Here is a 14,005-nt window from a genome sequence, read left to right as displayed (position 1 = left end):
TCTCACAAATGATTCCTGCTGATTAAAACCATAATATATTACAGTATTTAATCAGAAATCGGTGGAAGACAGGCTATAACTTTTTTATTTCTTGGGAACATAAACGAAATGCCTTTTCGTTTTCCACGTGGTAGAGAATCAGAATGTAAACCAAAGCAGAAAAAGAAATGAAAAAAAAATTAAGTCGAAAAAGAAACAGCGATGAGAACCGCTGGACCCAAGAAAACGAAGATTATCTCAGATTATCTCTGATGTACTTACGTTTTTTAAGACAAAATCTCTAACACAGGAGACATAGAGCGAAATGTCATCCATGTATGCTCAAGGATTCGTGGATAAAAATAAATGTAGCAAATGGATAATAGGTGTTTGCACTTTACAGTCTGATGGACTACAAAAAGTAAACTATTTCTTCGTCTGGGATCAATTTATAGCACTTTAGTGAAGAATGGAATACTGTTATTGATAACTTTCGATAACACACACTGATGGAGTTGTAAATTCTCCACAGAATTACAAGTGTTTTCCAAGCATTAAATGCTAGTATCAGTGAACGACAATGAAAACGCAAGTTGAATGACTAGGAAAAATGTAGAAAAAAGAAAGATACACGGCCTGTAGCACCTCTTCTAGTCTTTGAAATGGTCGTTTGTTTCATTGGGAAACATAAAGTCTGACATTATTGATACGTCATTGAAGCAATTTGGCATTTCTGAAATACTGGATGGTAGAGACGAATATTTGTGGGATGACAAGTGTGAGGAAGTGGGGGATATGGATATATATATATGAAAATATATATATATATATCCACATCATTTCGTGTTCTATGACCTCAAAAACATATATAAAGACATCACATGATATTCTTCGTAACAGCTACTGATTTCGTTAACAAATTGTGTATTTTGGCCACCATCTTTGATTTCCACAATATTGAAAAATCAAATTGCAAAATTAAAACTATTTTTGGAATTAGCGTATTGAAAAACCCATACTAAACTAAAATACTATATATTTACGTACACTATGAGGCTTTCAATTCATTGAATTAGCATTTACCCTTATTTTCGGGTGAGGTGGGGAAATTGTTCAAACTTCAAGGGGTGCTGTCAAAAGCAGCAAAAAGAGTTTATATCATTGTTTTGTGTCTCTGCCCACAAGTTTTCAGGGGGTTCTCCAAAAACAAGCTAAAAGAAATTAAAATAACATCCCTCCTACCAACAAATGAGAAACTGTAGCCTTTCCTCCGCCGATTTCTGATTAAATACTCATGAAATTGTAATATATTATCATTTTGATCAGCAGGCAGCCTTTGTGAGATCTTAGATATCAGATCAAGAACTAAGCCATAAGGACCGTCCATCATGCAGTTTTAAATCCAGAGTGAGGTGTGCTGCAAAGAGATGTTACGGCTCGAATTTGCTTATTCAATTAGCTATAACTCAACGTCCCGAGGATATCTGGAATCTAACTTCGTGACACATATATTTGGCTTTGACATGTGTGAAGAAATAGCATCGACGTTAATACGTGATATAGAAATAATTCCACAATATTTCAAGGAAAATAGGGAGCAATTTTTGCATTAGAGTGATCTTTTTTATAGGAGTATGCACGGTAATTCATATGTAGCTAGATAACAACATAAGGTGGTCATAAATAAAAAATGTCATTGACCATATGTCTTCTGGATTAGGAATCACCTGGATCTGAACAACAATTTCGATTTTTGCCTCGATATTTAGAAATCAAATACATGTTGGCGTATAAAAAACAAAAACAAAATATAAACATTTTCGTGTTACAATCCCAAATTTTGACGTCTCGGCGTAACATGGGACATAAATTTGATATAGTTTCAAATGACGTCTTCTATTCACTATTTCACACAGCAGTTGAGTTACAATAGTTTGTAAATATTGAATCAAATCGTATAAATCATGCCATTGGTATATATATATATATATATATATATATATATATATATATATATATATATAATATAGGATAAAATCTTTATAAGAATTTATCAAGTAGTCAGTGTGAAAAAACCCCATAAGGAAAAAAAACCATCGTTTTTTCCCATAAATATATATAATTTATATAAGGGCATTAACTATATAGTAATGCCTCACGCTTAGAGGGACTAAATAAGTCAAAAACTACCAAAAAATAAGCAACATATTTACCGAAAGCGAGGGAAATGCAACTTTCAAAAATTAACCTAGCTTTCGGTAAATATGTTGCTTATTTTTTGGTAGTTTTTGACTTATTTAGTCCCTCTAAGCGTGAGGCATTACTATATAGTTAATGCCCTTATATAAATTATATATATATATATATATATATATATATATATATATATATATATATATATATATATATATATATATATATATATATATATATATATATACATATATATATATATATATATATATATATATATATATATATATATATATATATATGTACATATATATATTTGTATATACACACATGTTTATATATATATATATATATATATATATATATATATATATATATATATATATATATACATACATACATACATATATATATATATATATATATATATATATATGTATATATATATATATATATATATATATATATATATATATATATATATATATATATATATATATATATATATGTATATATATATATATATATATATATATATATATATATATATATATATATATATATATATGTATGTATGTATGTATGCATGTATGTAAATATGTGTGTGTTTGTGTGAGTGTGTGCGTATAAACAAGAAGATGAAGCGTAAAAACTGAAAAAGAGAGAAGAAAACGAAAGCTGTCGTATGCAAGGGCTGAAGTTCTTTTGATAACTAACATTATATTATCATCAACCAGTTTGAACTTTGCACAAGAGGAAGTCTACTGAGCTCTTTATATAAATACCGTTCGAATCTAATAAGTATGTAACATTTAAATTATTCATTGTGGCTGTATGTGATTCAGTAATAACAATAGACAGAGTATGTTATGGTAATGATGATGGTGGTAGTGGTAGAGCTTAATCCGTCTGTTGCCTGTTGAGATCTGCAAAGAGAGAGGATAACCGGAATGATTTACAAATGTTCACTTTACATCTCATCGATTGTATTTGATGAAAGTGAATCAGTTGATCCCTTAATTTTTGCATGAAGTCGAGCTTCTGTGATTTTTGCTTTATAATTAATGTAAATCGTTTGCTAAGAAACAAATGAACATATTTTGGCATATTGATTCTTTAACTAGTTTCTCCTTGCCGTGATTAGTAGCTGAATAAAATAAATAGAGGGGCCATTAAATTAAAACTCATACGTAATATGCTCTTTCAGAAAGTATTGTATTTGGAAGATGTTGATTACATAATTTTCGGTGTAAGGATCGAACGGCACATATGTTTAACAGCAAACAATTATGTTTATTCAGGTATGGTGTAAGATACGAGTGCAACAATAATTAATTATACAGTGAATTGAGAAGGAAAGACTGATTTTGGTTATAGAAAACAGAGAAAATACTTTTGACTGTACATTCTGACGTAGAACACTCTGTCAAATGCAAAGTGACAAGCTTTACATATTTGTTTGCGACAGAAATAATAATAATAATAATAATAATAATAATAATAATAATAATAATAATAATAATAATAATAATAATAATAATAATATTAGCAAAATGTGGAATCTGAAGACGAAAACAATACCTATTGTCATAGGTGCCCTGGGAATGACAGCGAAACGGGCTGATTACTACCTAGCTCAGATACCAGGAAACCCCAAAATGGCTGAAGTCCAAAAGATAGTGCTCATGGGAACTGCCCATATCCTACGTAAAATACTGTCTATGTGATCTCAAATTTTAAAGCAAACATAATTTTCTTATGGTTTCTTAAACATTCACTTGAACAAAACTGTACAAATCCAAATATATGGTACCCTAGGCATAACACCTACATGAACTTCTAACTTGTTGTCTCTTGAGGTCTCTGGGTGAGACTTGGATCCAACTTGTACAAATGCAAAACAAAAGTCAAACATAAAATAATAATAATAATAATAATAATATAGAAGTCAGATAACCTTGAAGTAAGAACATTTCATTCACTGTTAACAGTATGGAGAATATTTACGGACAAATGCTTCGAAGACGTCATCTTCACCTAAATTATATATTTACGTTAGCACTTCTGGTGTAATTAAATTTACATTAGTAGTATTGGTGCAATTAAATTAGCCATATTACTTATTGTTTAAATGGTAAATCTTGGATTTTTAGTGAAATAGATTTGAACAGCTAAGAGAATAACTGTTACTTAAATTTTAGCTGTAAACCTTTGTTTCTTTGTAAGAAAAAAGCTTCTGTTTTTAATGAGTTTCGTTGTTATATTTCTCTATCATCAGGTGCGTGATGAAAGGCATCAGTGTCCTATTGTTTTGTGTATTCATCTCATACACACTCTCGGATAAACAAAGTAAGTAGAATTAGAAATTTCTTTTATTTTATAGTAATCTGAAATGTAGTGGGAGAAAAGGCGGAAAATAGAAAAGCGGAAAGAAGGACGACCACCAGCACCAGCAGCAGCAGCAACACCACCACCACCACCATCGCCACCGCCACTGCCACCGCCTCCGACGCCTCCGCCTCCGACGCCTCCGCCGCCTCCAACCTGTGATGTTAGTCGGTACTAAAAGTGACGTTCTGAGTTCAAATTCCGCCGAGGTCGACTTTGCCTTTCATCCTTTCGGGGTCGATAAATTAAGTACCAGTTGCGTACTGGGGTCGATATAATCGACTTAATCCGTTTGTCTGTCCTTGTTTGTCCTCTCTATGTTTAGGTCCCTATGGGCAATAAAGAAAAAAATATATATATATACACACGACGTGTTTCTATCAGCCTCCTTATACCAAATCTTTTGACAAGGCTCTAGGTGGCCTAAGGAGATAGTTGACGACACTTGCCCACGGTGCCATGCGGTGAGACTGAGCCCGAAACCATGTGGCTGTTAAACAACTTTTTACCACAGAGGAACACCTCCGCTCCTCCACTTCTTCATGGTGCCTATCTTCTCATAGATATTCTGTACCATCCAATACTCTGGAAGTGCCAAATCCTTTTAATGGTGTGTAAATAATGTGAATTTTTATGTTTCCACATGAATCAACGACCTTTTCAAAAACGAGAGGAGGTGTTAAAATCCGCTTACTCTTCTATTTTGCACGTTTCTTCTTGTTATTCCACTTTATCTTTCATCCTGGTTTATTGATACTAACGTCTAACGGTTGCAAAACACTTGTAATTCTGTAAAGAATTAACAGCTTTATCAATGCTGGTTATCGAATGTTATCAACAACGTTCTTCCGTTCTTCACTAAATTGGTCCCAGATGAAGAAGTACTTTACTTTCTGTAGTTCATCAGATCGTTAAGTACCAATTACTGTCATCTATTTTCTATATCTATCTGCATCAATCCAACCTTGCGCATGCATGGATGGCTTTGCTCTTTATTTCTCATTTGCTAGAGTTTCTGTATCAATAAACGTAAATACATCACAACCTAACTCAGTACTTACGTCATTCTTCTTTTCTTGAGGCGAGTGTTTCTCTTCGCTGCTTCTTTTCTTTCTCTGCCTTTTGTAGCCTTTCTTACCCCGATTTCTGATTAAGTACTGATAATATTGTAAGCAAGCATCTTTAGTGGTATCTCAGTTCTCAATCCATCATGCAGAACTTATTGGAAATCTAATCGAAGCTCTGCTGCAAAGAGACGTTACAGCCCAACTGTGATTATTCTAATATCTTTAAATTAACGTCTTGAAGAAATCTGTAACCTAACTTCTTGATGCACGGCTAAAGAAATAAAATCTACATTTACACGTAATATATGGAAAAATCCAGATTATATTTAAAAAAAGGATGCCGATTTTTACATAAGGTCGATTTTTTTTTATAGGAGTATATTTATTTCATATGTAAAGCTCAGATACAAAATATAAAGTGGTAATAAATAAAATATTATTGGTTATAAGACTTGAAGATCAGGGATAATCAGGATCTAAACCACAATTTGAACTTTGCACCTCTGAATCAATAGTAAGTTGGTGTGTAAAAAAGAACTTAAAAATTGTCTCCAATGATGAACATTGGCAGAACCGAGGACATAAATTCGATATAGTTTGAAATGGTGTTTTCTAATTGCTAATTCACACAGCTGTACAAACTGCGCAGCGATTTAGTAAATATTTTATCTCATAACATTAATCAAGTTGTTGATGCTTATACATACATACATACATACATACATACATACATACATACATACATAAATATATGTATATATATATATATGTATATATATGTGTGTATATGCATATATATGTATGTGTGTGTGTGTATGTATGTATATATATATATATATATATATATACACACATACATATATATATATATATGCATACATATATATATATATACATACACACATTATATATATATATATATATATATATATATATATATATATATATATATATATATATATATATACCGCAAGGAGTGCAAATTCAAGAACAGAGAAGAAAACGATAGCTGAAGCAAGCAAAGTATAAAGCTGTTCACTGAATAAGAAACACTACACAACCCTCATCAACCAGTTTGAACTTTGCACAAGAGAACGTCTACTGAGCTCTTTATATAAATACCGTTCGAATCTAACAAGTATGTAACATTTAGATTATTCATTGTGGCTGTATGTGATTAAGTAATAACAATAGACAGAGTATGTTATGGTAATGATGATGGTGGTAGTGGTAGAGCTTAATCTGTTTGTTGCCTGTTTGCATGTGTACAGTCCAAGATCTGCAAAGAGAGAGGATAACCGGAATGATTTACAAATTTCCACTTTACGTCTCATCGATTGTATTTGATGAAAGTGAATCAGTTGACTCCTTAAGTTTTGGATGAAGTCGAGCTTTTGTAGTGTTTGTTTTTTGTTTAATGCAAATCAGTTCTGAAAGAACAAGTGAGCATATTTATGCTGGATGTTTGTGTTATACATTTCTCATTAGTTTACGAAAGATGTTCCCATTTTCTTATTTTATGTCGAAACATTCACATCCACCAAACTGCTGATCTTTGCAACAGTGCCTGACTGCCGTTCTTTGTTCCACAGAACACCATTTGACCAATTTTGCTATCAGTAGATCGCTGCTTGTATTGAGTTAACTCACCAATATTCTTTGTTTAGAATCGTGTGAATACATTCTGGTTCTGCTGTAGCTTTGTCATAGCAGTAAAGACAATGCGTTCTTCATATAGCGTTTTTAGTTGGTGTGTGTGTGTGTGTTTGTGGGTGTGTGTGTGTGTCTGTGTGTGTTTGGTAACAAGGCCATATCTAAATGATGAATGTAGAATCTTGAAGATATTTTTTGACAGTTACTGAATACTGTCCCATGTTTAGAGCAAAACCAACATGCATAACCTTCTTCTGGGATGAGACGTATACTTGAAGTACTTCTTCATCGATTCTTCGCTTAGTTTCTCCTTGCCCAGATTAGTCGCTGACATCCCTAATAAATAAAAGCAATAGTAAGACCATTAATTAAAAGAAAGTGTAGTATTTAGAAAGATAACGATAATAAATTTCTGTGTGAGGATTATATGACACATGTATTCAGCAGCAAGCAATTGTATTTAGTCAGGCATAGTGCTAGATTGTTGAATACCAGTGCAACAGTTAATACAATATACAGTGAAATGTGCAGGAAAGTTTGATTTTGCATAGAGAAAATAGTGAAAATACATTTGACTGAGTACATTTCACATAAATTGACAAACATCTCATAATTGTTTTGGTGCAGACATAAAAATAATATAGCTATAAAAACTAGATATACTTGAAGTAAGAATATTTCATTCACTGTTAACAATATGGAGAATATTTACGGACAAACGCTTCGAATACGTCATCTTCACCTAAATTATATATTCACATTTGTACTATTTGTGTAATTAAATCTACATTAGTAGTATTGGTGCAATTAAATTAGCCATATTACAAATTGTTTAAATGATAATGCTTCGATTTTTAGTGAAATAAATTTGAAATGCTAAAGATAATTGTTACCTACATTTCAGCTGTAGATCTTTGCTTTCTTGTAAGGAAAACGCTTTTGTATTAATGAGTCTCGTTGTTATATTTCTCTATCAATAGGCACGTGATGAAAGGCATCAGTGTCCTATTGTTTTGTGTATTCATTTCATACACACTCTCGGATAAACAAAGTAAGTAAAATTAGAAATTTCTTTTATTTTAATTGTAATCTGAAATGTAGTGGGAGAAAAGGCGGAAAATAGAAAATCGGAAAGAAGGAAAATGAATAACGTTACTTCAGCGGTCTTTCGGGTGTTCACCATTTACATGCTTTTACAGCTTTTAAATAAATAACTCTATTTATCAACACAACGCATAGACCAAGTGTACGGGATTAATATTCTTCTATATAATATACAAATCGGGAAGAATTCTAGTGGTGTGCTCTAATCTATTACTCCTGTATATGATCAGAACGTAAAAAAACGTAAACGAAACGATACTAATTACATTACTCGTCGAGCTAACGATTCTGCCAGCTCTCCGCCGCCGCCCTTAGAATTCTTAATTATTAAAATAATTACAGAATAGAATCAGCAAGTGCTATATATAATGTTTCATGTGTTTTTTGTTTGTTTTTTCTAGTCATTCCTTTTTATTGCTCCATTGGTTTTTATCCCCTCCTTTATGTATTAAAAATATCCATCACAACAGAGATCAGCCATATTAAGTGTCTGAGTGAGGAAATGTGAGTTCCAGTCTTCATGATCCTCCATATTATTTCAGATGATATCATAAATACAGTCTCCTCTATTCAATACATTATCCTGTATTTAATACATTATCCTCTATTGATACATTCTTCTCTAGTCAATGAATTATGTTGAGTGCTTTATTAAAATACCATATGTATTTTAATATTTCTTTCAGATGTCGCTCCCTTCCATCAACAGACAGGAGCTTCTGTAGGTTTTCATGACATGATTAAACGGTAAGAACTACATATCTACATATGTTATCGAATTGATAGACAAGCAGCCGCTAGTAAGGTTTCATGGCTTGAGTCTATAGTAGAGAGGTCATTAATATTGTCGCAATTCTATACTTGAGACTCTTTCCTAATTATAGTTTCTGCGTAAAAGAAAATATGGAACTGGAAAATATCAAGTGAGACGATCGGAGAAAATTTTCACGAGTAAAAATTCAATAATATTTGTTTCTATTTTACCTAGAAAATTTATCAACAATTCATGGCTGTCTAGTTAAGAAGTGCGAGCGTTCATTCCCTGAACGTATGTCTTCTGCTATACGCTCAGCCCGACCAATACCACCTGAATGAATGTGGTGGAGGAGAACTGAATGGAATTCTATAATATATATCTACTATTGGGACCCGTCGAAATTCCACGGAATGGAAAAAGTTAAGAGGACCTATTTAAGAGAGAAAGGAAGATTTGCATTTTTATAGAATTCATAGTTTAGCTTTCTTTAAATATTCTTGACGTTTGTCTTCATCCATTTCCTCACGTCTTCGACTGCATTGTTTTTTACCTCTTTTCACCATATTTTCCCTTTTTTCCCTTCTGATCCGTGCTCAATGGCTGCCCATTCTTTTTCCCCTTCTGATCCGTGCTCAATGGCTGCCCATTCTTTTTTCCCTTCTGATCCGTGCTCAATGGCTGCCCGTTCTTTCCCGAGCAGCTTGCGACTGTATTTCCTGTGAATTCAGAATTTAGACTAAATTGACCTTTATAAGCAAATATCAAATTTTTAAGCGAGCAGACGATAAATAACTACACTTACGCGATAAGCAATGGTCACTATGAGAAAAAAAATTAGTTCATAAAAATAGATACTTTTCACTATCAACACATCGCCGCCGCAACCACCACCACCACCACCACCACTTTTATGCTACAATAGTGACGATAAATTCGAACATAGACGATCAATAAGACTTAGACTGATTGAAGATTATCAGGAAGCAGTTAAAAGTAGACACATAGGCGCAGGGGGTGTTAACAGTCGGCGGGCGCTGGTGCCTCTCATTATTTGTTTCATCCTTATCACCCCCATCTCATTAATGTCCATGTCCAGCCCGCAGCTACTTTATTTCTGTCTGTCTTTGTCTGTCCCCTCTATGTAACGCCGTTAATGGCGAAATTTATTGAAATAAAGTAGCTTGGTTACCACAACCACATGCTTCCAGGTTCATCCCACTGCGTGGCACCTTGTGTAAATGTGTTCTACTATAGCCTCGGGCTGACCAAAGCCTTGTGAGTGGATTTGGTAGAAAGAAACTGAAAGAAGCCTGTCGTATATATATATATATATATGTATATATTGTCCTCCCAACATCGCTTGATAACCGATCCTGGTGTGTTTTCATCCCCGTAACGTAGCGGTTCGGCAAAAGATACAGATAGAATAAGTACTAGACTTACAAAGAATAAGTCCCGGGGTTGATTATTAACTGACATACATCAATACTCAACTTGTTACCTCCCCTCTAACTATTCTTTGCTACTCTTTGCACAAGGCCCGAAATTTTGGGGGAGCGGTCCAGTCGATTAGATCGACCTCAGTACGAAACTGGTACTTAGTTTATCGACCCCGAAAGGATGAAAGGCAAAGTCGACCTCGGCGGAATTTGAACTCAGAACGTAGCGGCAGACGAAATACCTCTAAGCATTTCGCCCGGCGTGCTAACGATTCTGCCAGCTCACAGCCTTTCTAATCTAATTATTAACACTATTTATTTATTAATTACGCTGTCACTAAAGTAGCGAGTTGGCAGAAACGTTAGCACCGCTACGTTCCGAGTTCAAATTCCGCCGAGGTCGACTTTGCCTTACATCCTTTCGGGGTCGATTAAATAAGTACCAGTTACGCACTGGGGTCGGTATAATCGACTTAATCCGTTTGTCTGTCCTTGTTTGTCCCCTCTATGTTTAGCCCCTTGTGGGCAATAAAGAAATGTGAAACCATGATTTAATGAATTTCTTATTTCCTACAATATTCTGTGTTTACAGTGACAAGCCCAAGGAAAGCGCTTGCTCAAAGGACGAGTGTTACCAATCTATGCCAAGCAAGTATTGTTGCGAAGGTTTGACATGTTCTTGCAGTCGCGAAGAAAAGAAATGCACGTGTAATTCACAAGATATCATCCATGGGACTCATAACAGTATACTCCAAAGTGTAATCGCTGTTCTCATTTTCTTTGTGAATTTACCAACTTGTTGATGTTCTGCTCCTGTGAATCTTGTGGATAAATGTCATCAGTCAGATTATTTTTACAGAAGGAGAAAAATCGATGAGATCACGAGGACAAAATATTGGATGTTTTAAATGAGAAGAATTTAGAATTTTAATATCACGCAGAAAGCGGAGGAGCCAGGCTAACAGCAAAAATACACTCAACAACAAAAACATCGTTTTTCGCTGTGCTCTTTGTTTTATTGAACGGTAACAAAATCTCAGTGCTTCGTTCTTCGCTGTGGTGTTCGCCTTTAAGTTATGGATATGGTTGGTAAGAATTCACATTGCAGTGTCACACTATATTATTGTAAAAAAAAAAGAATATTCTCCGAGTTCTATTTTATGAAATTTAAATAAAAAGAAACAGAAAAAAAATGAGAGATAAGAAATGAAAAGAGAGAAAAGAAAAAAGGTCAAGCAGTAGAAATGGAGGGGGGGGGGCGATGGGTCACATAACCCAGAACGAACCGTGTACTCAGCTGGGCCTCGCAGTAGTAACCGTGATGGCGTTGCCGTGGAGAACGTTGCAGCAACCACTTCCTGGGGTTCATTAATCCGATAGGCCGCCTTCATCCCTAAGTTGGGAATGAAGTCCAAGAACACCTGAAGTTTCGACGTAACCGGTACAAATTGGTAGTGGCCAGTCAGGACCAAATATTTCTTGAATGTTCTCTCCTCGTGGAAGGTGACACCCGGATCTGCAGCCGTTGCAGCAAAGTTGGTTCCTTGTAAAAAAAATTGTTGATGTTGTGGTTTTGTTCATCGGACAGTCGTGGTCGAGCAGACATTTAATGATATGCGATTGAGTTATAATCACTTCCAACTTCGTTTTGACAGATATAATGCGTATAAGTTCCCACTGTGCACACTGTCTTTCCATTCTTAAGAAGGTTGTACTGAATTTGATGGTGAGTTTTCAGAAATTCGTTGCCTATCAAGCGACCACGAAATCTCCCGCATTTTTTTGACTGAGGTTGCAAAATTGAACCAAGTATGTCAAATAATTAAATACATACATACACACACACACACACACACACACACACACACACACACACACACACACACACACACACACATATATATATATATATATATAATTATGATAATAATATTAGGGATAAAAATCCAAATTTACAAGCAAAAATTCAATTTAATTTAATTTATCAAAATTAAAATTCAAATTAAATTTCACAATATATATATATATATATATATATATATATATATATATATATATATATATAAATTTAGAGAAAAAAACCCCACGATTATTGAATTCATCCATGAAAATCCACAGTCACATATAGAAAAATTTAATAAGTAAATACACTAAAAAGGTCCTACAATTTTGCAACCTCTGTCAAGAAAATTCGCGAGACTTCGTGGTCGCCCAACTTGCAAGGAATTACTGAAAAATCATCATCAGACCTGTTGCCACCCGGGATGTGGTTTGGCAGCTGCAACAAGTGTCGTTGGCCATTCTCTGCAGCTACGTCATCTCACTAATCACCGCGGGATGCGACTGAGCACATCATTAATTACGGGGTGTGTGGCCCATCGCTCCCTCCGCCTCCATCTTCTACTGCTTTACTGCACGCATTTTTATTCTTAACTCTCTTTTTTCCTCTCTCTCTCTTTTTGACAATAATATAGTGTGACACTGCAATGTGAATTCTTACCAACCATATCGATAACTTAAGGGGAAACACTACAGCGAAGAACGAAGCACTGAGATTTTGTTACCGTTCAATAAAACAAAGAGCACAGCGAAGAACGAAGCACTGAGATTTTGTTACCGTTCAATAAAACAAAGAACACAGCGAAAAACGAAGCACTGAGTATTTGTGATGCTTTAATCAATTTATTTAATTAGAATTCATTAAAATTTGACGGGTTAATAGCATAAATATATTAGATATCAAATACGTTGGTCGTATTAATTTAGATTTGTTAGTTGTAAGTTATGGTTTACAAATTTTCTCTTCTTTTATCATTTCCGATCTTGGAGCAACATACGTGAATTTCTTTCCAGGATAAATTACAAAATCAAAAATCTGTTCGTTAATATTTTATATTTCACTGTTTCATGATGTTTATTCATAGCTTTCTATTGTTATTGTTATAAGTGAGTTATTTTATGGACGTCGATAAAACTAGAGAACCTGACAGGACTTGAACCCACAACATGCAGATCCGAAACAAGTACCACAAGTCAATTCTTTCTTTTCTTTTAACTTTTACTCAGTGTATTTTCTCGAATTTGTTAAAGACTTGGTATATAAATATATATATCCAGAATTTCAACGTCACACTTATTGATTGACTGTGTTTCAATTATCGCCACTATTTTGACCTAAAGAAATAAATTTCAAATTTGGTTCATGATTCTCAGCACATTTCAACTAATAATTATTTGTTTGTAACCGGGAAATCAAATCTGCATTCTACGTGGTGTTTCTTTTGTTACGGCCATTAAGTTTTGTCCTGTCTATTTCTCTGCACATCCTAAATGAGATATGTAAAACAATTCTCTGTCTTGAAAATAATGTATAAAACGGAAATCTTGACCTTCATATGATTTTCAATTCTATTTACTTTAGTTTA

General features: G+C 33.9%; 1 protein-coding gene across 1 annotated transcript; it reads left to right on the top strand.

Moving 5' to 3' along the window:
* Positions 1–6,594: 6,594 nt before the first annotated feature.
* LOC149131392 (uncharacterized) lies at positions 6,595–13,232 on the top strand. The gene is made up of 4 exons (XM_089339669.1): positions 6,595–6,765; positions 8,261–8,331; positions 9,071–9,131; positions 11,173–13,232. The coding sequence occupies exons 2-4, from the start codon at positions 8,268–8,270 to the stop codon at positions 11,381–11,383; spliced, it is 336 nt and encodes a 111-aa protein (XP_089195795.1). The 5' UTR covers positions 6,595–6,765; positions 8,261–8,267; the 3' UTR covers positions 11,384–13,232.
* Positions 13,233–14,005: the final 773 nt, after the last annotated feature.

Source organism: Octopus bimaculoides, chromosome 22, assembly GCF_046866305.1.
Source record: "Octopus bimaculoides isolate indiv1 chromosome 22, ASM4686630v1, whole genome shotgun sequence".
NCBI classification, from domain to species: Eukaryota; Metazoa; Mollusca; class Cephalopoda; order Octopoda; family Octopodidae; genus Octopus; species Octopus bimaculoides.
The sequence above is the reverse complement of the archived record's forward strand: the minus strand, read 5'-3'. Positions and strand labels throughout refer to the sequence as shown.